The following is a 23,080-nucleotide window of genomic DNA, read 5'->3' on the forward strand; positions in this document are numbered from 1 at the left end:
GGATTTTACTGGTCAGAGTGGAAGAGCATGCTTTCCATTGCAGGCTGAGGCCTGTGCTGACTTGAGCAGAGCAGCAGTCACGGAGAGGCCAGAGTGGCAGCTGAGCAAGACAGACACAAGTGGATTCAACCAACAAGTTTAGCAACACTCAAGACACTGAATACAGGATAAGTTTAAGTATCGCTGAGACTTTCAGATCTAACCCCAGAAACCTGGCAAAACAGCCAGATACAGCAAGTAATACTTAGAAAAGCTACTGAGTATATCACAGGTGAGCTCTGTGCTAAGCTGACAAATGAAAGCACACAATAAAAATGTGACAAAATCAGAAACATCAAAAGGGATGGCACAACAAAGTACTCACAGAATTTACACAAATACATACAATTTGAAGTTTACAACTGGTTCATGCTTTAAAATCATTAAGTATAATAACTGATTAAAGTTTTAGTAAGAAAATATGTCAAAACAGCAAAAATTATGGTGGATTCTTAATAGGAAATAACTGAATCCATCAATCATAGAATGACTTAATTGAACAATCAGGTGTGATTACAAGACAAACAAGAAAAGCTGAAAAAGAGCACCTGATCCCATGACCTTTACTGCTACAAAGGAATAGCAAAAGCACTCTTTTCTCAGCTACAGAATAGACAGCACACCCCTTAGCATAGGCAAGGAAACATTTTTTGCCTTCTCTCTTTCTCACAGTTGATACCAGATTAGAAAAACAGCTGTCCTACCATATACTGCTTTTGACTCAGAACACATAGGATGCTTTTCTATAACTTTGTACAAATATACATCTCTATACATTTCTCAGTTCCTATGAACTGAGAAAAAACGGTAAAAAGATGAAACTGTTCTTTTCCTAACCCCCTCCACCCTCCCAAGGAAAAGTACCCTCAAGGTAAAAAGACCAAAAATACTGGAGGTTTTTGCTGTGCCAATAAAAAGCCTGAACCCTCATGGAAGGCAGCTGTTAGAGGTTAAACAGACGTGTTCAATTCAGACAAGTACTCTGGAATTTCCCCACAATAATAATTTAAGAAATATAGCTACATTCTTCCAAGACAGAAGCAAAACTGATGGAGTCAAGCATGCATTGTACTTTGAATCTCCACCTAATTCAAAGTGAGGAGCACCTCCTATGCAAACTTTATTATGTGAACAGGTTATTCCCCAGGTTACACACTCAGACATTGAAACAGGAATGGCTCAACTAGAATCAAAGACAGCAAAAACAAAGACAAACACGTATCTTTCTCTGACCCCCAGTTATCATTTTTCTTCCTCTTTTTCCCAGTGAGGACAGGCTAACAGAGAGAAGGAAATATACATCCACCCAGTAGTCTTCCATACGAGTAAATACAAAAAAAAATCAAGTGTTTATTGGAAGTCTGCATGAAGGCACAGATGAGCTTGATTACAGACACATTGTAACAATTACAAATATATGTAAACACCTTGAGATATACAAAAAAGCAATAATACAGCTAGTACAGGAATAAAATGTAACCTGCTAAAGAAAAAAACTTCTTTATATCTGAGGTTCTTACAATAAGCTCTGATCCACACCAACACAGTGTAACGCTCTTAAAGTCACCACCTGGATTCATGCTCAACAAATCTGCACTCTGGCCATTGTTTGATCCAAATTCAAACAGGCTTCCTTCCCTAGGATCAGAAAAACATAGGAACAACCAGCTAGACACCCAACCAACCTATAATGAGGCTTCATCGATTCTCTAAATATACAAGAGCAATCACCAAGGTACTGAAATTAAATATAAGTTTCAGAAAAGCTCAAGGATGCTTGTTCCACTTGCATTTGAGGAAATTGCTGTATTTCTGCAGGAAAGGAACAGTCTACAGCTGTCAGGTGATTTTTTTCTTCCTCCACAGGAGGCTTAGATTTCATCTGAAACACCTGCCAAAACAAAAGTCAGCAATCACAAAATAAAGTGCCTTGGACAGCTTAGGTTTTACCACTAGAATAAAACATCTCAGTTTATAGATACAGCATTAAGTTTTATCATGAGAAAACCCACCTTTGCACATAGAAGACTACTTCCAATATCTCTGTGGAAAGGGGAAATGCTTTTTGTGGTTTTTTGTTGTTGTTGTATTTTAATTAGATACCAATGCCATGAACTTAAAGAACTGCAACACAGCATTTTTTCAAAGGAAATCACACCAAAAAAAAGGCCCCCCAAAAATAGTTTTAGTACAGGCAATCCCCGGGCCTAGACAAGGAGCACTCTGAGCAGCAATTTACTACAGGGATACAATTTTCACAAACTCAACCCTCAGCCATCTGTCCTAACTCTTCACTCCTCCTCTACAAAAGCTTTATAATCCCTGGAGCCCCACTCCAGCGAGGAAAGGCTCCCACCCAGGTACTACATGCAGAACGAAACCTAACACAGCTACAACATTTCTGCTGACCCTGTGGCCACATTATCCCAACTGAAAGATGAGGTAGTACTTTTCTTTGGAGCCCAACTAGTGGAACAGGCACAAGCACTCGTCTCCCTAAAGTAGCAGCAGCTGTCTGTAATCAGCACCAAACTCCACAGTTTATCTCCTCTTCAGGATACACCTCTAATCCCAAACCAGCTGCTTAGAAAAATAAATCATTATATGAGCACACACTCCCACTTTAACTGCATCGTAAAGGCCACGGTCTGGCATATTCAGTGACTTCCTCCTGTCTACAAGTGGCATTGACTCAACCTCTGCTTGTACTGGGACTAATGGTTGTAACCCAAAAGGAACATGAAGGATCCTGAGTACTTATTATAGTGAGATGTGGAATTCTAAATAATCTAAAATTTTAAGAACCTTAATCCAAATAAAAAACCAAAACCCTGGGAGAGGAATTCAGCTTCTCAGGGAACTGAGGAAACCAGATTGTCTCTATGGATATAGTCCATTTGGTATTTAGGGGCTCTGTTTACCCTCTCTTTAAGACAAGAGATCTTTCCTCTCAAGGAGGTTGTTGTAACATATGCATGTATTATAGTTTTATAGCTTACACTCATAAACCTTCTGGTTTCTTATGAGATGGCTTGAACTGGAGAAATATGCTCTGCATAGTCCATGCTCTGTAGACTCCCAAGGATCAAAAAGAAATAGACTGCCATGACTGAAAAAAAAGGAAACATCAGAAAGAGTTGAACAGCATTAGAACTTGTACTGCTTGTAAAACTAAGCATTAGGATCAGAAAAAACAGTGTAAAATTTAATCAAGGTCCCTGGCTGCATCCTCTTAGTAAGCAAAAATCGATACTGAGGATGAGAGACTGTGTTTCTTTGACTGACAAACTACTCAAGGCTTTTGTCTCCATGATCAGTTTCCATTTATTTAACAAAATATACAGAGTCCATATACTCTCCTGTCAGAGGTGCAACTCGCACAGATCCCAGGAAGCATTCTCTCATTTTCATTGCTTCCAAGACTGCATTTTTCATTCAGCTGAAGTGCACAGGGATTCCACCCAGGCAGCTGGATTCCTAAATGAAAACATTTTAACAGAAAAGGAATCCTGTTCTGCTCAGCTCCAGTATAGTGATTGCCAACAGAAAAGCACTAACACTTTCTGGAAGAACTCTTGATGTACTTTCTGCCCTTGGGAATATGCTCTCAGAAGAGTACATGTAATTAAAAGAGTCTTATCTGGCTTTTGGCTGCAAGACTATCTCCAAACAGTCCCACATCTTCTTCCAAAGAACTTCCGTGGAACAAATCGTGGCTAAAGTAAACTCTTAAAGTTCTACAGAGTATCAGCTGCATTCCAGTGTCCAAGCCAGATCCCTTGAGAGAAAATACAAAAAGAAAGCTGCTTGATTGTCAGAGAGGAAAGCACTGGTGAAACAGCTAAAAGGTAGATTTTTTTTCTTTTTTTAATCTTTAGCTGTAAAGGGGTACGCTCACAAAATGCTCCACACACAGCTAAAAATTGCTTCTGTGGCCCTACACAACTAGTGACAATGCAGTGTGCAACTGAGAGGCATTAGTGATGAAAAGGATGACAGAAACCCACCCAGGTGCTTCTGAGAGAAACAAAGCACTTAAGCCCTCATAGTGAGCTGGACCTCACTGTCAAGTGAGTTTCTCCAGTCTATAGATCTGATAAAATCACAGCTGCAGAATCATAATTCATGACTATCATTCACAAGGAAAACTGAAAATTCATTTACATTTATTAGGAGATGGTTGTGCACAATTTCTCATCTTATTCAAAAAGTCTACAAATAGAGTTTAACACTTCTGATTGCAAGCAAACGTTTGTTCAACGTTCTCAGTTCGGTAAGGCCAACTTAGCGCCTTGTTACACTTTCAAGGTTTAGTATACATTTGTCAGTTCTTTACTTTCTTCTGGTAACAGTCCCACTGGAACAGTAAGGAGAGTTCTCTAAGACACTTTATAACAGCAGCTGAACTTGGGTTACGCAAATTCAGTTTTGGAATATGCTTCAAATGTAAATTATTCTAGGCAATTTTTCATTTTGAGATCTTAAAACACTGTCAAAGGCTCTTCCCTTTCCACTCACGTTTGTGCTACCACCACCATGAGATTGCCCTCTGTAGAGCCGTACATCCAAGGATCTCAAAGCACTTCAGAAAGGAGGGCACAATTTCAAATTCTGGGATACTTGAGCTGGAATCCTGCTTAATAAAGAATATATCTTTTTCTTCGTCTTATGTTTACAAAAGGACAAGCATCAAACTGAGCTGATCCTGTCTTGACCTTAGTCCCACCTCGGACTACCTGTCACTTTCTCCCACACAATCCTATCACTGATTCAGGAGCTCTGTTTAATTATAATGCTCACAGCGGAGTTTCCTCTACGGAAAGCTGAGCATCTGCTATGGTCAATTATTTTCAAATGGAAGCACCGGTCAAATTTTAGGTCTGCCACAATCTTGAGAATCACTTGACTAGAGAGTCACTACCATAATTAATGTAATTTGATAATGCACTTGATCCCATATTGGTTTAAGAAGTGTAATAGACTATATATGCATTTCTCTAAATTCTCTCAGAGCTGAAACTACATAACTACAGTGAAGAAATTCTAATTTTGCCTTAAGCAGAACATTTTACAACATTATTTTAACTTACAACTTTGGAGCACTATTTTCATAAAGATTTTCAGTTTGCAATTCTGACTGAATACGTGAGCGGCAAAAATGACAATATATGTACAAGTGTTAGTATACTACCAGAATGCTGCACTTCCTTCTTAAAAATGTCCTTAATAAAGCATTAGGCATGTCAAACAAACTTTTGTAAACAAAAGATAAATTACTCATGTTCTGCTCTGATTATAGCCAGACACATATTCTCATAAAATAAACATTCTCTTGTCATTTTCCATGGCCCACATATCCATATATATGAGGTAAACCATTTAAAATAATCAATAATATATAAACCTCAGGAAAAATGTAACCGAGTAAGATGTCAATATCAAGAAGTGACACTTTGTTCCACTGCAAAGTGAAACCAATTTATTTGTGCTAAATGAATGGAAAGAATGTATTCAGAATACATTTCTTTATACATTGTACCGGCTTAGGCTGCTAAATAAGCATTCATTAGTGCCATGTTGTGCTACTTTCTTGTACTCTGTTTCTACCAAGCAATACAAAGTTTTGGCTGTTACGCCAATATACTCCTCTATGCTCATCTCATTTTCTAACAGACTTTTGAACATTTAAAATACCTGTTCAAACTTTGCTTCAGGGGAATCACAATGAATATATTTTAACAAGAAAGAAATTATCATCAGTTGTTCTCTACAATCACATTGCCTTCTGCAGCAAAAAAATCCAAGAGCACACACTTGAATCAGCTCTCAGTAACCTGTGGGCAGGACCACACTTCCCAACAGTCACTGTGACAGGGCACACGGTATGGGCAGCTTACAGGTTAACAGAAATGTCAAGTGACATCATCAAATCTTAAGGGCCACGAATTGTACATTCCACAGACTCCAACAAGCCAGTTCCCTCAGTGTAAAGTCCTGACTGTACCATACATTTGAGGTGCTTCTAAACAGGAGAAATATGGATGTGTCCTCTGTGAATTAATCTTATTTGCCATGTAATACCATAGAGTTGGTGTATTGGGCACTGATTAGGGTGTCTGACTCACTTTTGCACTAGAAGCTGATATTTTAAATGACTGAAACATAGTGCTGATTTTCCATAAGCTTGGTAAACAACGTAATATTTCAGAATTTATGATGTAGCCCATCGTGCCTTTCATTTTCTGCAAATTGTCATGAAAAAATATAAAAAGGTATCCCTTTAATTTTACAAACCTAAAAGCCAGGAAAATGAAGCTTTGGAGCCAAGCAAAACGACATAATGCCGTATTACCAAACAGAGTAGCAAATGTTCCAGCCAGAGAATGGACATACATGTAGTTCAAGTAAACACTGATGGAAAACTTTGTTAAGTTAGTGTTGTAGACCCACAACACTGGCTGCATTTTATACAAACGTTTACAACACAATTAACAGTGAAGCCTATATAACCTCAGTGCAAATAAGTCAAATCCAAATATGCCAAGTAAGCCTTTGGCTTTTAGTAAACTGCTCCGTGTTATGAGTCCACTTCTGACATAGAGACTGCTGAGCACATGCACTAAGGCTGAGAGGAGGGATGCACTGAATGTTGAAAATTGGCTGCCTGCGACGCTGCGGGTTGGCCCGGAGGTTGCACAGGAGGTGGAGGTGGTGGCGGAGGTGGCTGCACGGGGGTCTGCGTGTTTGGAGAAGGAGGAGGAGTGGGACGTTTAAATTTGTCGGGGCTGTTACTTCTTCGTGGTGAAGGCCTCTGCAGAACAAATATTGAAATTATGTTTAACACACTCCTTAACAATGTTAGGTGAAAGTCCTCTAATCTTGGCAAAGGACAAAAAAAATCACACAAAAAAGTCTGAACAATTATGTGGGAAGAAGAAATTTCAAAACATTGCAGGAGTCACAATACAACTTCTACATAAAATAAATGTTCCTCTGAAATGGAGTAGCAAAGGAAAGGGGAAGTACTCTTGACATCAAAGAGAACATGCATTCCTTCCTGTTAGCTTGCAGGAAATGAGCGCAAGACGTCCTGCAGATATGTTTACCCATGATGACCAGCAACCTAAAAAGAAATGAGATGCTGCAGGCACAGCACCTCCCAGCTGTGCCTGCCTAACCAGCAGGTGCTGATAAACCTTTAACTTCATGCTGCTGGCACATGAGGTTCAAGTATGTGGTACCTGAGCGTGGGTGGGAATGTTTTGAACATCAGACTCCACCCAGAAGCTCTAGCCCACACACTGGAGCAAAACCAAAGCATAATACAAGTTGCTCTTTGGAGAACAAAAAAATATTACAACCCTTTAAGCTGCAGGAGTGAAGCATTTGTTAGAGAGACCCCCTGAACAGAAACCACAGATTTTCAACAACTGGTACATTTAAACAGAAAGATTTAAACCCCACTTTATCTTTACAAATTGGGGGGCAGGAGGGGAAGGATGACCTTTAATGTTAACAATGCAAAAATATAAAGTATACTGCACAACACTAACTTCTGCACTTTTGAAATAGAAACGCTTATTACTTACCAATCCAATTAGCATTAATCAAGAACCTCATGGCAAGACAAACCACCCACCCATAATTACTTATCAACCACAGGTGGTCAGCTCTGGGGAAAAGCATGATTACAGTTCTATACCAAATGTACTAAAGATAAAGTCAAATTTATTCTGTAACAGAGACGAAAAATGAAGAGTCAAGAATGAAACTGCAGTTTAGTAAATCAAATATATTGTATCTATTTTTCTGAACAACTATGTACAATAGATTCAAGTTCTATGCAAAATCCAAGGGATTCTTGACAACTGACTGATGCCTCTGAAACACTTAATATCATTTATTGCATTTGCATGCATCTAATAATATAAGGGGACCTGGTATCAGCATTGAGACAAAGCCAAGAGCTGCTGGTCAACACCTTTCTCTGAACAATCAGTATTTTGTCGTGAAGATGAGCTTTTTCATGATGACTCAATTCATTTACAGTTGCAGAAAGAGTAGTATTTCACAGGGACCGAACAGAGCAAGTTCCTTGAAAAACTCATTTATAAAATTAGTTTCCATGTTTTCCAGAAGCATAAAGATCTTCCTGTGACTAACTCATGTGACACACAGCCACAGGCTGAACCCCGACCAGAATTCTACTTTCCTGCTGAGCTCCAGCTTCCTTTCTGTTCTACCTACCATTATAGTGTTCCCACCCACCTTTCCTCAGGGAGATTGTAACAATTACCATTGCACACTCACCTAAACCAGAAGCAGCTATATTTTACCATTGGACTAAAAATTCTATCAAAATACTCTTTTACATCTGAGAATGACAAATGTAAGCGGAAACCTTGAAGAATATTTACATACTACCATACCTGCCGAGAAAAATCAAAATGGTCTTGATACAACAACCATAAGGTATTTTGCCAAATGGTTAATATTTAAGCTCTGTTTGCTCAATAAACTCCACAAATATTTAGAAGAAACACGATGAAGCGGAAATGCATCAAACATCGCAGGTAAAAAGGAAATAAATTCAGTTGAAAGATATGAGAAATTGCCCTAACAAATGTTTATATTAACTTTCTTCTTTGCCAATGAGAATAGAAAATAAGAGTTAACTGCCTGTTACAGTGACATGATGGTAGCATTGTGTGTCATCCTGAAGAAAACCTGAGCTTGAAGCAACCTCAGATGACTCATCCGTCAGATGGTGGAGACTAGGAGAAAAATGAAAGCAATGTTTTTACTTCCTGGGATAGGCTTAGTAGCTTAGAACATCACTTTTCACACCCTGCCTGCTGATCCATAAGATGATACCTATTACTGTCCTTAAGATGATAATACATCCTATTCTTTTGCAGAAAACAAGGTTCTCCAAAAAGAATCAGTTTCTGAGGGGTGAAGAGGAAAATCAGGGTTGAAGAAAGCAGCAATAGATGTCTTGGAGTAAGGAGACAAAAACAAACATTTACAAAAATGTTTTGTAAAAAAGCTTAAGGAAAACCAATCATAACTTCCAAAAAACAAACTATATTGGTAACAAGTATTTACTATTTTAAATACTTACTGTAATACCATGGGATGGTCCCATATGTTGCACATGAAGGCCTGGGGAATTGTAGTAAGACATTCCAGCTCTAGTCAGTGAAGTTGGTGGTGTGAAACCAACTGTGTGACTTGCATATGACAGACCTAAAATTGGTAAAACAAGGCAACATCAACATTCTCGTTTGGTATTAGAAACTGAAGTGTGTGGGGTTTTTTTAGATTTTTTGGTTCTGAATCAGTGATAGTCTAAAAACTGGTAAATGCTGCAGATTAGACATCTAGAAAATACTAATTGTACTGAAAGTGTGATGCAAATTTATTTTCTTTTCCTGTAGCATACTACCATACATTTCAAACATACATTACACAGTGTTAAACATAACTTTTCACTTAAGATAAATGGTCTGAGGCTCCCACGGTAGCTTAGTTCTAGTCTGTAAGTATTTCTATTCAGCCTTCCACTTCTCCAGAGAGAAAATGGCTCCCTGAACTACATATAGTCTGAAGAAGCAAAGAGGTTGTGCCTGGAGAAGCCATCTAGCACTGGGCCACAACGAGGTTCCACAAAAAAACTGGATGTAGGTGGCTCCTCCAAGGCATACCAGATCTGCACCGAGGGTTCCTCCTTTTCAGCCTCAGCATTTTAAAGACCTTTGGGGATGGGAAATTAAAACACGCTGGGAAGGAAATGTTACTAACTGGACTAGGCTAGCAAATAACATTTAAAATTACAACTTGTTTTATCTACCTTAAGGAAAGCCTATTATTCAAAACTGGAAATATCTAATTCTTTCATCTAAATATTCCCTTCCTGTAAGAACTCAATTATAAAAATGCAGAGTTCCCATATAGCTCTATTTAACCAAGGTAAACTGAAACAGCAACTGCCAAATGCTTCAAGTTCAGACCTTAAAGTGTATCGAACATTTCAAGTTTCTCAAAAGAGCACATTTTCCAAAACCTTTTGCTTCTTTCTGCTTTCTGACAAAAATATCATAAGGAAGGAGACAGGACTTTTCTCAGCTGTTTACAATTAGACTCAAGCAACTGCTTTGGAGAATAATGACTGAAAAACACTTCTGAAGGCATATTAAACTTTTATGACACCACACTGGATTTAACAGTTTTCACACTTCAACACTAAACCAATACAGAACAGTGTCCCTGCACCAACACCCAGCATCACCCCTGACTACACACATCTGTGTCTCTGCCTAAAAGAGATGAGACGAGATCTTGGGGAGAAAACAGACCAAGCCTCAGATCACTAATGAAGTCATACAGACTCCCCTTGCTTCTTTCAGTTCTGTTTGGTTCTGTTACAGCCTCAGTGTATGTCTGGTGCAAATTACGAGTTACTCCACTGGAATCCCTGCCACTACAAGAATAACAACAAAATTAATCTGCCTTTTGGCTACACAATCTAATTATCTGTAGAGCACATGCGTTATATGTAAGCACTTTTGTCAGCTAGCACAAGGATAGAAACAAGTCAATGTCCAGGGAAGTGACATGGCAGCCAGTCAAAGGTAAAAGCCTAGCAATAATGGGCAAAACAGAGCCACCTTTGTAACATGACAATTTTGAACTCCTTTGGGATAATCCAGCTCCACAAGCTTGACAAATGCAAGTCTACTTGGCAGCCAAATAAGCAAAAACAGAGCAGTGTACATACATTCAGGGTAGCTCATCTCTGCAGCCCCAAACCTAGCTGCAAAGCACAGAACAGTTTATCTACACTGAAGACTAACTGGTAATTAGAACAACTAATCCCCAGCTGTCTAGGAGTAGCAGTAATTACACTATCTTCAAAGTTCCATGCACGGTGCTAAAAATCTCAGCAGTATCTCAGCTTCAAAGTCTTCAAAAGTAGCATGCCAAGCCATGCAGGTACAAAAGACTCTGGGATTCAGAAGCAAAAATCTGATCCATTAAACCTGACCAGCTATCCATATGAAACCATAGCATTTCTAACTGGTTACCAATTCTGTTTCCACAAAATCAAGGGACATAATTTCCCATATGAAACATGCCAAGTCATACAAATACCTGATGCAACATACAGCTGTTTTATTATTCTGTGCTGATACTTTTGACATCATCTTACTGTACTACTTTAGATACAAAATACTGTCAAAAATTATTTGTTTTCATCCATTACTGCATCCATATATCCCAGACAGCTCTACAAAATTCCCTGTTGATCTCATTAGCTCTCTAACAAACTGCTGCTTCTATTTTTCTAAAGTCTGAAACTTCCCAACTACTGGTATTAATTAATCAGATGAAAAGGAGATTGATGCAGCTGCCTTTGCAAACGAGCTAGCCTGGAAGATCTACCACACCAGAATTTCCAAACTCATGAACTCTGTTAGAAATTATCATTTCAGCTGTGCTGCACAGTGTTTTCAGCATCCCCTGTCTGTATGATAAAATTACCACTCTTGTATCAACTATTGATGGGAAGTAAAGTCCACAGGGAACAAGAAATGCGCTTCAGTCTCAGTGGAGGAATAAATTGACACAGTTCTGCACTGACACATCAGCATCTAAACAGGGTGCATGGCTAAGGAATGTAAGCTGCAAGCCTGTAAGTCAGCAGGTAATTTGTCCCACACAGAGCTGTAGTTATAACCCCGTGTGACTGCAGATCCAACCTGCAGTTGGATACGGTACTGTCATAAAGGCCGCACACACAGAACCACCAACGCCCAGTCCTTACTCCAGAGCAGCTGTTGGCCGACTACACTTCTGTACACACAGTTACAAGAAAGGGATAAGAAAATATATATCATTTTCTTGGTAACACGCCTTGCGAAACACTGAAAGTCAAGTCATTTGGCTCATTTCAGAAAACTCATAGTCACACTGCTCATCTCTAGCATCAGAACACGGCTTACGGCCATAGCTGGTTTTCACACGTGCAACACCTGGGTGAAAACTATTTATAGTCCTTTGAGAAACCACAGTCAACCTTGAAAATTAAAGGATCTAAAGACATTTTATATGTTCTAGCAGACCTGTGTAATAAAATGTCTCATTCCCACCTTGTGTCAACACAGAGCACATCTCATCTGTCTGGCAGGTGATAGAGGTGGATGTGGGAAAGCCAGGCACGCTCCATTCAGTTCTTTACGTACAAGGTGTTTGTGAGCACCATGAAACACCCACTGCCAGCAACTTCTAATGAATGTCCAAGGGCAATTTTAAGGGATTTTAAATTTCAGTCAATAAATGTGTTAGTAACACAAATGCATTTCATTTGACCTAAAATATATTCAGTAATTAGAAACCCAGAAAAGCTTTGTTTGCCTCTGTTATACAAAGTATGTGAGACAGGAATTCTTAATTTTATAGTTATTGTTTAATAATAGAAAACAGTAGAAGTACAAAAGCCATTTCTCTACTGAAGAAAAATGAAAATTGACTTTTTTCCAACATGTTCAAGATAACACTTCTCTAAGAAGTTTTGACTCAGAGCACAATAGTAGTCTCATAACTAGTTCTTCCCAAACTCTAGAAATCCATTTAAATTATGTGTCCTGTTGTGCAACTTGTGTGGGAACAGAGGGGAAAAAAAAAGACAGCAAGAGAGAAAAAGAGAGCAAAAAAGAAATAAACTTCAAGTGACAGCTACTTAACTGATCTTCAATATCTGTCCACAGATCTGAAATACTGAATATCTGGTAACCATCCAAGAACATGCTGCACTAGAAGACACCTAAGGCAAAACTATTCTTGCATTTATGATGCAGGATTTTTTCTCCAAACTAGCTTTGAAAGGCTACTGACCTAAATATATTATAGGGCATGTTACTATGTGATGCATACAATAATTTTAGAAACTGGGTTAAATATTTACCAGGTGATATAGGTCTGCTAGAACTTGGTGAGGGTGTATAAGGGATAGGACTGGACACAGTGCGAGGTCTTAATCCTTGTGCAGACATCTCATTAAAATATCTAACAAAAAAAGGCAAAGAATAATTAGATCAAACCTTTTAAAATGTGCCATGTTTTAAATGTTTCACTGTGATTTTTTCAATTCCCATAAGAATCACATTAGGAAGCCATGACAGGAACTCTCGTCATTGCTGACACTGGCTTAACCTTCCATGAAAACAGCTGGACTTATCTTAGGCATTCGCAGTTAACACCATACGAGTTGCATATTATTGAATAGTACATATTAAGGTCAGATATAAACCATGTCATCCAATCTGACCCATTCTACATTCTTGCACTTCACACATCATTTCTACATCGAACTCAATAACTTGGCTGGCTGGAGTGTATCTTCCAGAAAGGCATTCAGCACTAATCTGAAATCCTGAAAAAGGGGGAAGAAATCATTAAAGTACTAATAATTTGTTCCAACAGCTGATCAGCCATAGCATTAAAAACATGTCCTGTTTCCTACTTGAACCCCTCTGGTCTCAACATTTAGGTATTTGCTCATCCTGTCTTTTGCCACTGGACTAAAGAGGCACTTTCAACCCAGGACTGTCTCACTAAAGGTACTTTTAGGCTGTGTTGCAAGACACCTCCCACTCTTGACTATGATAAACTGAACAGACCAGAAATTGAGGCAGACCATTTTTCCCCACCTGTAATAATTTTAGTGATATTTATTTGCTCTTCATTCACTGACTGTAGTGAAGCTTCTTCACAAATATCCAGTGCTATATAAAAGGATAAAATAATAACAACTGCTCCTACTTGCCACTTACTGTTTTTATCTCAAAAGAGATTTTATGGGGTTTTTTTCCCCACAGCACTAGGCTGGCAGCCTCAGGTTGAGTTGCTCATGCACTCTCCACTTAGATTTTTCAGTCACTCTCTAGATTAGACGCCTCCCTGCTCACCATGTGGCTGCAAATCAGTGCAGGTGGGTTTATATTATTAGATTCAGCTGTGTCTCTTTACTGGACACAGCAAAGCAGCAGGCAAAATTAGCTACCTAATAGCCCTTTGACTCTTACTTGTCTCCTCTTCTACCACTGTGTTCTCACAAGTTCTTAGTAGCTGCATTTAATTCCCCATCATAGAAAAAAACCAGTAACGTGGAACAGCATTAAAATTACTCCTATTTGATGGAGCTCACTACTTTGAGGTCTGTTCATAAACTATTTGAAACATATTTGGATACTGCATCTTGCTGCTTTTTAACCAGGATATGCAGAATTAACAAGCCACATGCCCTAGCACAGGCAGTACACTGTAATGATACCAAAGCTGGTTTGAATTTGGGTGGACCAGGTAATAAAAGTAGCTGCAATAGAGAACAACAGAAAACTAACAATTAAACTGAAAAACTAGGGTTTAAATAAATATACAAGTTTTTAAAGAGCTATCAGTGGCAAGGTTAGTGAAACTGAACTAAGCTACCTCTGCAACACACAGTAGCTTCCAATGCAGACCAGTGTGTGTGTTCCAGCAAGGCAGCATCCCTGTGATTTAATCCCCTTGTATTCTACACAAATAGAGCATCCCACTGCCTGGCTCAGGTGATGTGGAGCAGCAGCACACCATTACCATGCGTCCTGCTTTCAGGTATTACCCTGCTGCTCCGAAGAATAGGATGGAGGATTGAGAAGACAAAGCTACTGCTACTCTGGAGAAAGAGGCTTTGGGAGAGCTGTGTATTTTGCATTCAGGAAAGCATCTTCACCTACCCTCAGCTACATACAACAATTATCATCAGCTAACAGAATGCAACTGAAAGAAATGGGTATCTCATCCATCGCCACCATTATTTTTAGTAAGATGTAAGCTGACAAAAATTGACATTTAAAAATCATTATTGCAGATAGTTCCAAAAGTATTTTGTCTTCTCAGGCTAACCACTAATGCCTGCTTTATCCTTCACTTTGCTTTGTATTACTTACACTGCAAATACCTGATTTGGAGTTATTCTGTCAGGCCTTTGTATACCAAAAAAATCAAACATGACCATTTCTTAGAAGTACAGAATAGTTAATCAAATTTTCCTGCATTTCCTGGTTACCACTACTTACAAGTGGGTGATAAAAAATTATGAGGATACTCTACAATTTTAGATTCGTACTGGTAATTCACACAGCTTTAGATTTTGACTGTACTTCTATTACACTGTAAATAGTGGAAGAAAATATAAGCCTAATAAGAAAAAATTCCAAACTCAGAATCCCGTATTTCTATCAATTTAATTTATATAGCATTCGCTCCATCTTAATATCAGATGCTAATGCAATATAGGTCAAGTTGTCTTAGTGCTTCATTAAAATGAACACACTACTTTGAGCTTTAAGGGTACTCCTTGACACAAAATATCTGGTACTTTGTTTCTGGTAAATTACATCTCATAACAAATATATTGACGACCCAAGAAGAAATCTCTCAGTATCAGAAGAATACACAGCACAGGGTAACTTTTTTAGTTATTCTAAAGGACCACCATAAATCCAAAATAATATAAAACAACACAACAAAATAATGAGCATTTGGTAAGAAATAAGGTTTTATTCAAAATGTACTTAAAATCCTCTTTCAAGATATAACACTGTCATATTTCTATGATGTGAGAAAACACTAAAAGGCATGATATAAAACCATGAAAAACACAAGACTATCTGTAAGGTCAGGGAAAGCAAAGCAGCTTGCAATGGAGAAAAAAAAAAATCAAGGATGTTGTGGTTTGGACATCAAGAACAACCCAACAGCTCTGGAAATGCTTCCTCTCTCAAAGGTTTTGCACAGTATCCCTTTGTATTTGGCGGAAAATATTTTGCTTTCTGCAGAGCATAAATCAGCCCCAAGTAAAGATGATGTCCCTACCTCACAGAATTCCTTGCAGTTACCAAGTTAGGGGCAAAACAAAGGTATTGAGATCAAATTATCCTGATTCTCAACTCCACAGCTGTATTTATTTCAATATATATTACCAAAACCCTAAACAATCTTCAGATATAAGTATTTTCTTCCTCACTGTTAAAACTAATGCAATTTCTATACAACTTTGATACAATTGCTGGACTATGCTGAAATTTGATATGTATATTAAACCCACACGCAAATTGCTTCTATAATTATCCTAAAAAAATTCAAAAAGTAGTACAAATACTGATAAATAAGTCCCACACATCTGGATGGCTAAAGGAATACAAACCTTTCATCGTCCATTTCTAAGCTGGATTCACTTTCTGACAGTTGTCTGCAGAGAGCTTCCCTACGTTCCATTTCCCTCTGTAATTTTCTTTGAAGTCTCAAGTTTTCTTCTCTCATATGTCGCTCCTCTTCTAAATATTGTGCCATCTTCTCTGAATCTGAAATTCATAATTTTGTTACATGTTGATTAAAATCCAATTTCTCAGGCAGCCAAGTATGTTGTGGCTAAGTTTACTCCAACACTTCAAGATGAAGGCATAGAAAACGCTCAGGATAGATCACTGAAAATTTTCACCTTTAAGTCATTAGTTCAAAGCCTAATTCAGAACAGTAGCTACTAAAATAAACTATTGCTTGACACCAAGTTTGAAAATAAAATACAAGAAAAACAAACAAAAACCCCCCACCATGGAGCAAAAGTACTTATTTAAATAAATTTGAAAAGAAAGAAAAAATTCATTAAGAAAGCATTAGTAAAACCATTAAGAAAAAATACTGTTTCCTGCTCCGTTAAAATACTATTCCACATTTACAAAATCTTCCTGCAACACACAGAAGAAATTATTTTACAGGCGTATTTTCATTTTAAAGGAAGAAGCACAACACAAGTTCTGAAACTCCAAACTCAAGCTTGTATCAAAATTGCTACCTTATATATATTCTACAGCACTCTTTCAATTACACATTTTATCATAGCAACTGTCCAGCAGAACATGTGCCAATTAAAAAATATTAGTATTAAAATTGTATTCAATTTTAATGTTAAAAGTCAACAGGAGGTTTACTCTGGACATCAAAGGGCAATTTGAGTTGTCAATTCTAAGCAAGTTCAGCAAACATCACTTAAATGGTCTGGTATTAAGGATTATTTCAAGTGATAAAGTCAAATTATGAAAAGTTATGAAGGTTTGTGACAGATTACTCAAATAAAATTGAATACTGATGAAGATTTATGACACACATAGTGTATTTTGTGAGATTTTGTAATGTTTGATCAAGTTTACATTGAATCCCTGACATTAAGAAAACCCAAAACAATTCATCATGCTTTGTCATCACTCCTTTATGCAGCAACCTTCAAGGAAAAGAATATTCCTGTTTTAGAAACCTGTTCCCAAACTATTAACATCATGGGATTTATCTCTCTTCTGTGGAAATATCACTTTTAAATGTAACAGTGTCACTTATTTTACACTATTATCATATCAACCAGTTCCTAGAAGTGCTTCAGAAATAAAAAATGTAATACAAGTATCAGAATTCCATAAGCAGATTTCATTAAATACTTAAGAATACTAGAGGTTCTCTAATGGTCATGTGTTGTAAACACCAATCTGAAAACTGTATTTCAGTTTCATCTTCTGCTTGCAGGCTGGCACATACACCACTCCTATAAGCTCTGCCATTTGTACTGCAGTTCTGTTTAACCTGCTCACAAAGGGAGAGAGTTCTTTTAAACCTAGCTCTTCTTTTCAATGAGAATTTGACTTGATATGCTTTCCATTTTTTTACTCTAAACCACAGTAGTTCAAAAAAAACCACTTTAAAAATAGAAGATACTTGAAATGAAATTAATTAGGCTGGATTTGCACAAAGATTACTCTAAGTCTAAGGCCTTGCTCTTGTTCTGAACTTTAGTAAGTGAACACTGCAGTGCAGAATTTTCAAGTACAAAGATTAGCTGTCCTTATCTTCTTTTAACAGCCACAAATTATTAATCCTACAAACTTGTGCACAAGGTCTCTGCAAAAGAGCACTCTCGATCCATCATCTCCGTCTTGAAGGAAGGTTGCTGCTTCTAGCAAGCTCCTTCTTTAAATGGAGGTTGAAATATTCCAGCTAGCCTGGCTGGCCAGCAGGGGATAATACTGCCTGTTCTGCATTTGCCCAAATTCCTCTGGCCATGTGGTGAGGTATCTACTCACTTATCAGCTGCAGTGCAATGCTACTGACTCAGAACTAGGCACAACTGCTGACTCGAAGACAGGAATTTTAGATTCTGCAGGAAGGAAGGAAGGACTGGCATTGCAAAGTCCACGGGAAGGTGCCAGCAGCCTCCTGGCAGCTGAGCCCATGTGCTCAGTGCACAGTCTCTTCCAGGGAAGGCAGGGCAAAATGCAGGTCCTACTGCTGGGCAAGGGGCCCCAGCCCTGCACAACAGGAACATGATGACTTCTACACAGCTCTTCATGCTTCAAAGCCATCTTACATAGGAAAGCACACAGTAAATTACTCCTGCTATACTGTGCAACAGCTGCCTCAGGTTGCCACAATCATTAACAAGTGGAATTCTTACATACAGCTGACCTTTATTTTGCTAGCTCCTAATTCTTTTGAGTAATTCTCAATTTGCAACATGACTCCTACAAAGTAGGCTATAAATATAAATGTTTTGAAAAATTAGTATGTTGAAATACTGCTAAGTTTCTGAAAAAAAGATAGATACATCTTTTTCTGGCACAAAATATTCAAGGATTATTTTTTGATTCTTTCAGACATCCTTTTAGTAAAGCTAAAGAACCCCCTAAACTACAGTATAAATACATCAACAAGCAATAACACTGCAATTATGAAAATGTTGTCATCCAAACTTGCCCCATTTTTTTCCACCTTAAATTCAAACTCAAAAAAGTACATATAAAAATCTTACATTACACAAACCTTAGAAGATTTGAAACAAGTTGTTTACTCACGCTGTAACTGTGCAGCTCTCAGTTGTTTCTTTAACCTCTCCACTTCATTCTTTAAAAACCTGATATGTCTCATCATATTTTCTGGAGAGTCTATCTCCATTGATATGTCTCTGGGTGACGGTGGAGCAGATACTGGCTGGTCTAATTTCTCCTGCAAAATTCTATATGAGAAATAGTGCAAACTTTACCTTCCATTCGAACGAAATGAAAACCTCTTATATCCCCCAGAAAGCCACTGCACGGATTCTGACAGGTATGTAGAATTTTTTTTAACTACTGTTTTGGGGCAGATAAATTTGGGAGAAGTTATAATGTTTAGTCTCTAACTCAAAATAAAAAAGGTGAAATTTGTTGTCCTAGTACAGATGAATTTTCTAACATATTCAGACACTGACATTCTGAAATATTACTACATATGGTTCTGGAAAAACCAATTCTAGACTATAAATAGTTATCTCAGTTTTGTACTCAAACGCTACTTACTACACAAAATTTTTGCTAAGCAAATTCATTTAATGAGTTTTTACATTTATGTTCTTAGAGAAAGGACACATAGTGAAGACTGATGATGAGTAAAGTATGTCAATGCTGAAACAGAGGCTTTTCTGCATTTCACCACTACCAAAAGAATTTCATAGACATTTTCTGAAGGACAGTCAAATAGGCTCCCCTCTTTTTTCTTAATGTCCAAACAGAAAGGTATTAAGGTGTTTCATATAATCAAGGTTTCAAACACCTCAAATAACTGATGGTAAATTCAGGATTAATGAACTCCTATTACGAAATAAGCACATGGTAGATATTATAGTTTCTAAATGATGATTTTTGGAGGTAACATAGGAGGATTTTCCAGCCTGAAAGCATGAAACTTTAAAAGGAACATGTTGATAGGCCAGATCCAACTCTGCCCTGAAGAGTAGGGGCAGCACCATGCAAGCACAACCTTTTGTGTGGTATAGTATTTACGGGTACCATACAAAGTGTACTAAAGCAGGGTCTGACTCCACCACAGCTCCTCATAGGAAGGGGCACAGACTGAGAGAAATCAAACCAGAAATGGTTTGCCTTAAAGAAGGCTTTAAATCTAAGATACACAAAAATGCTACCAAAGGCTCATCCAGCTGTGGATTTACCACTGCTGAATATCACATGCAGCTCTTCAGAGCATCCTCCACACAGCAGGGCTCTGTAAAATAAAACTACAGAACCTGAAGTTCATTCAGGCTCAGGTGTTTTCTGAGGCCCCAGCCAAGATTCAGAGGGTCACACTAATGTAACAATATTTAAACACATTAAAAAATAGGTATTAATAATCATTAATCAATTTTCTCTCCTACTTCCTCCCCAAACTGAATTTTTGTATTATAACACTTAAGAGATGTTTACTTTCATATATATTTTAAATTGTAGCTGTTCCAGGAATATAAAGAGTCACTGTCTTAACTTCTAGTAAAGAAGCATTGGGAAGTCTCAATGACATGAGTGCACACCACTGTGAAAAAGCTGAAGTTTTCTTTAAGGAGACAGGGAAAAACCAAGAGCTTCTCATATAATAAATACAGTAAAACACCATGAATCTAAAGCTGACCGCAAACAAGAAGCTTTAGAAAGAGGCTATCAGCAGTTGAAATAATTCAGTAAATTCCTTCAAGCTTTCCCAGGTAATTTCTTAGACTGGTTAGTTGTATCCACTTTAAGCAATCAATGATATGCCATCATGCAAACAAGGAACTTTACAACTGCTTCATCTTCCAGGTTCTCACAGATCAGACAACTCTTGTGGGACAGAGATGAACACATTTAATCCAGAACATGAGGTATTAAAACTCTCTCCCACAGTAAGGAGTGCACTGCAACAAGACAAACCGTTTTTCTGCTTCAAGCTTATCCATCCTCTTCCAGAGACGATTCACTAGTGCTTCTTGCTCCTGTTCCAAAGTATTTTCAAGGTCAATCTTCTCACGTCTTAACTGGAGAGGAAAAACAATTAGAAAAAATTATGGGCCTGTATTTTTTGCAAGGAAACTGGCATCAGGAAAACTCCAACAACCCCATTTTACATAATGCTCTACAAGAGCAAGGAGAAGGGGAAGAAGAGACAAAATTCAGGCACAGTGCACTGGAAAAATCAAGAGATTCAGTAGTTGCACAGTTGTTATCTCCTTAACCCAAGTTTTTCTCACAGAACTTGTCTCTGGCCAATAAGGAGGAGCATGAACCCAGGACATGCAGGCACTGATGACGTGACAAACCTATTCAAAGACATTTATTCCATAAATCTATGAAATTCAAACTGAATTTACTGTTCACTACACCAACAATTCTTTTGGATAATTTTAGACTTTTTTAGCGGAAGAATCATAGTTAAATAATCCAGAAATGGAAGAGAAGCCATCTTTGCCTTGTGTGCCTTGTGTTAGATAAAGGACATAACAAAAATAGTAAAAAAAAAGTTATGTGAACTGCCTTAAATGTTACTTTATCAATCATTACTAGCAAAACAAATGTAATTCTGTCTTTATAAAGCAAAGGCTTTATAAAAGTAAAAGCTTGACATTTCATGTTCACTTACTGTGTGAACAAACATTCTTGATTCTACTATACTATATCTATATATTCTACTTTACTATATCTATAAAAGATACAATGTAGAACCTTCTACTCTAAAGTTAATAAAAGATATAATGTAGACCCATACATGAAGAAATCTATTATTAGCATTTAAGTAGAAATACAATGTAAGTATTATTAATACAGGAGAATTTTAAGAGGCACAGCTGATCTTACTCAGTAGCAACGTAGCTGAACTCAAAAAGTTGGTAATAATGAAATATTTGGGAACAGTTCAACACCTTTACAGGTGGAAAATAGCATGGAAGCATTTTTCCCAGCCAAGCCTTCGTTAACACCACTTTTCTGCTGGGCAAATGATCTCACATTAGAAAATGGAAAGACCAAAACCAGAATGAAACTATTTCCATTTACTGCATCACTTGCTGAAGGGCTGTTGCAGCATCTAAATCTGTAAACTATTAGTGCTAACCACCAAATTAATACTGAGAAACCCCAAAAAAATAAACCTACACACTTCAGCTACCAGTGCAAGTTTAATGAATGTACAACTTTCTCCTTTAAAGGTTAGAGGAATTAGTTACTATGAGAAGCAGACATATGTTGATGAGTAATAGGGAACATACTTAGAAAGAGAAACACTGTCTAGCAAATCCTTCCATGTTTGAGTTTCCAGATGTACCTTAACAGCTCAGGGAACTTACATTTCAATTAAAGAGAAGTCAGAAGCAACATGCTTCAGCCTCCCCACGAGGATGAGAATTTGGATCCTGACTAACACTTCATTCCCCACATGGCTGGAGCTGTAGAGGTAGGAAAGCAAAAGGCTCAGCCCCAGGAGCACAGGGCACTCTGCCTCAGGGCTCCTTAGCCAGTCTGGCCAATGCCTGGGGCTGGGAACATCCAGAGGGAAGAAACTACGGCAAATGTCCTTGCAATCTGCACACTGTGCTTCTAACACTACCAAAGATAGACTGCACAGCTAGCTAGATAATCACATGACGAAAAAAGTGTGAATGCAGGTCCTGACCTCTGCAGCAATGGTTTTTGCATCATTTCAATGCAGCATGGCTTAGACTCACCCACTCTTAGTCTTTTTACAACTATGTTTTGATCTAGCAACAAACAAAACCACAAGAACATACAGGTGAAAAGAAATCCCTATCTTTTAATGGTAGGAAGAAGAGCACATTGGAATTTAAAGACAGAGTAAATTATTTATAAATCTGTATTTGAAAAATCTAAGATTACATTTAGTATTATAGCAACCATCACCAAAGCAGTGGAGTCCATTAATTATAAATCTGCATGTAGAAGAGCATGCACAATGGCACAGCCAAACCATCAGCAACAATAGACAAATAACCCTTGTGTTGTGCCCTGAAGCTGCTCTGACAAAACACCAAAGAAACCAGGTTGTGAAACAGATCTAGAATTCCACATTTTCAGCAATATGAAACATACTGGATCTTCCTTTCCTAGTCATGAGCATCGTGCCAGTTTCTCCCACTGTCAGGATTTCAAAG

At 37.9% G+C, this 23,080-nt stretch overlaps 1 protein-coding gene across 2 annotated transcripts in view; it reads right to left on the reverse strand.

Annotated features, from left to right (window-relative positions):
- Positions 1 to 1,359: 1,359 nt before the first annotated feature.
- CCDC6 (coiled-coil domain containing 6) overlaps positions 1,360 to 23,080 on the reverse strand; it is a 51,380-nt gene continuing 29,659 nt past the window's right edge. The window contains exons 4-10 of one of the 2 annotated variants that reach the window (XR_007205082.1): positions 20,850 to 20,953; positions 18,984 to 19,144; positions 16,292 to 16,448; positions 13,007 to 13,107; positions 9,164 to 9,288; positions 3,039 to 6,850; positions 1,360 to 1,930 (exon numbers count right to left, since the gene is read on the reverse strand). Coding sequence is in view for 1 of the 2 variants with exons in the window: in XM_048310764.1 (XP_048166721.1) it covers positions 6,659 to 6,850; positions 9,164 to 9,288; positions 13,007 to 13,107; positions 16,292 to 16,448; positions 18,984 to 19,144; positions 20,850 to 20,953 (840 nt within the window). In the remaining variant the exon portion in view is untranslated. Of the gene's footprint in view, positions 6,851 to 9,163; positions 9,289 to 13,006; positions 13,108 to 16,291; positions 16,449 to 18,983; positions 19,145 to 20,849; positions 20,954 to 23,080 lie in introns of both variants that reach the window. The other variant, XM_048310764.1, reaches the window with a different exon arrangement.

This window comes from Corvus hawaiiensis, chromosome 8, assembly GCF_020740725.1.
Source record: "Corvus hawaiiensis isolate bCorHaw1 chromosome 8, bCorHaw1.pri.cur, whole genome shotgun sequence".
NCBI classification, from domain to species: Eukaryota; Metazoa; Chordata; class Aves; order Passeriformes; family Corvidae; genus Corvus; species Corvus hawaiiensis.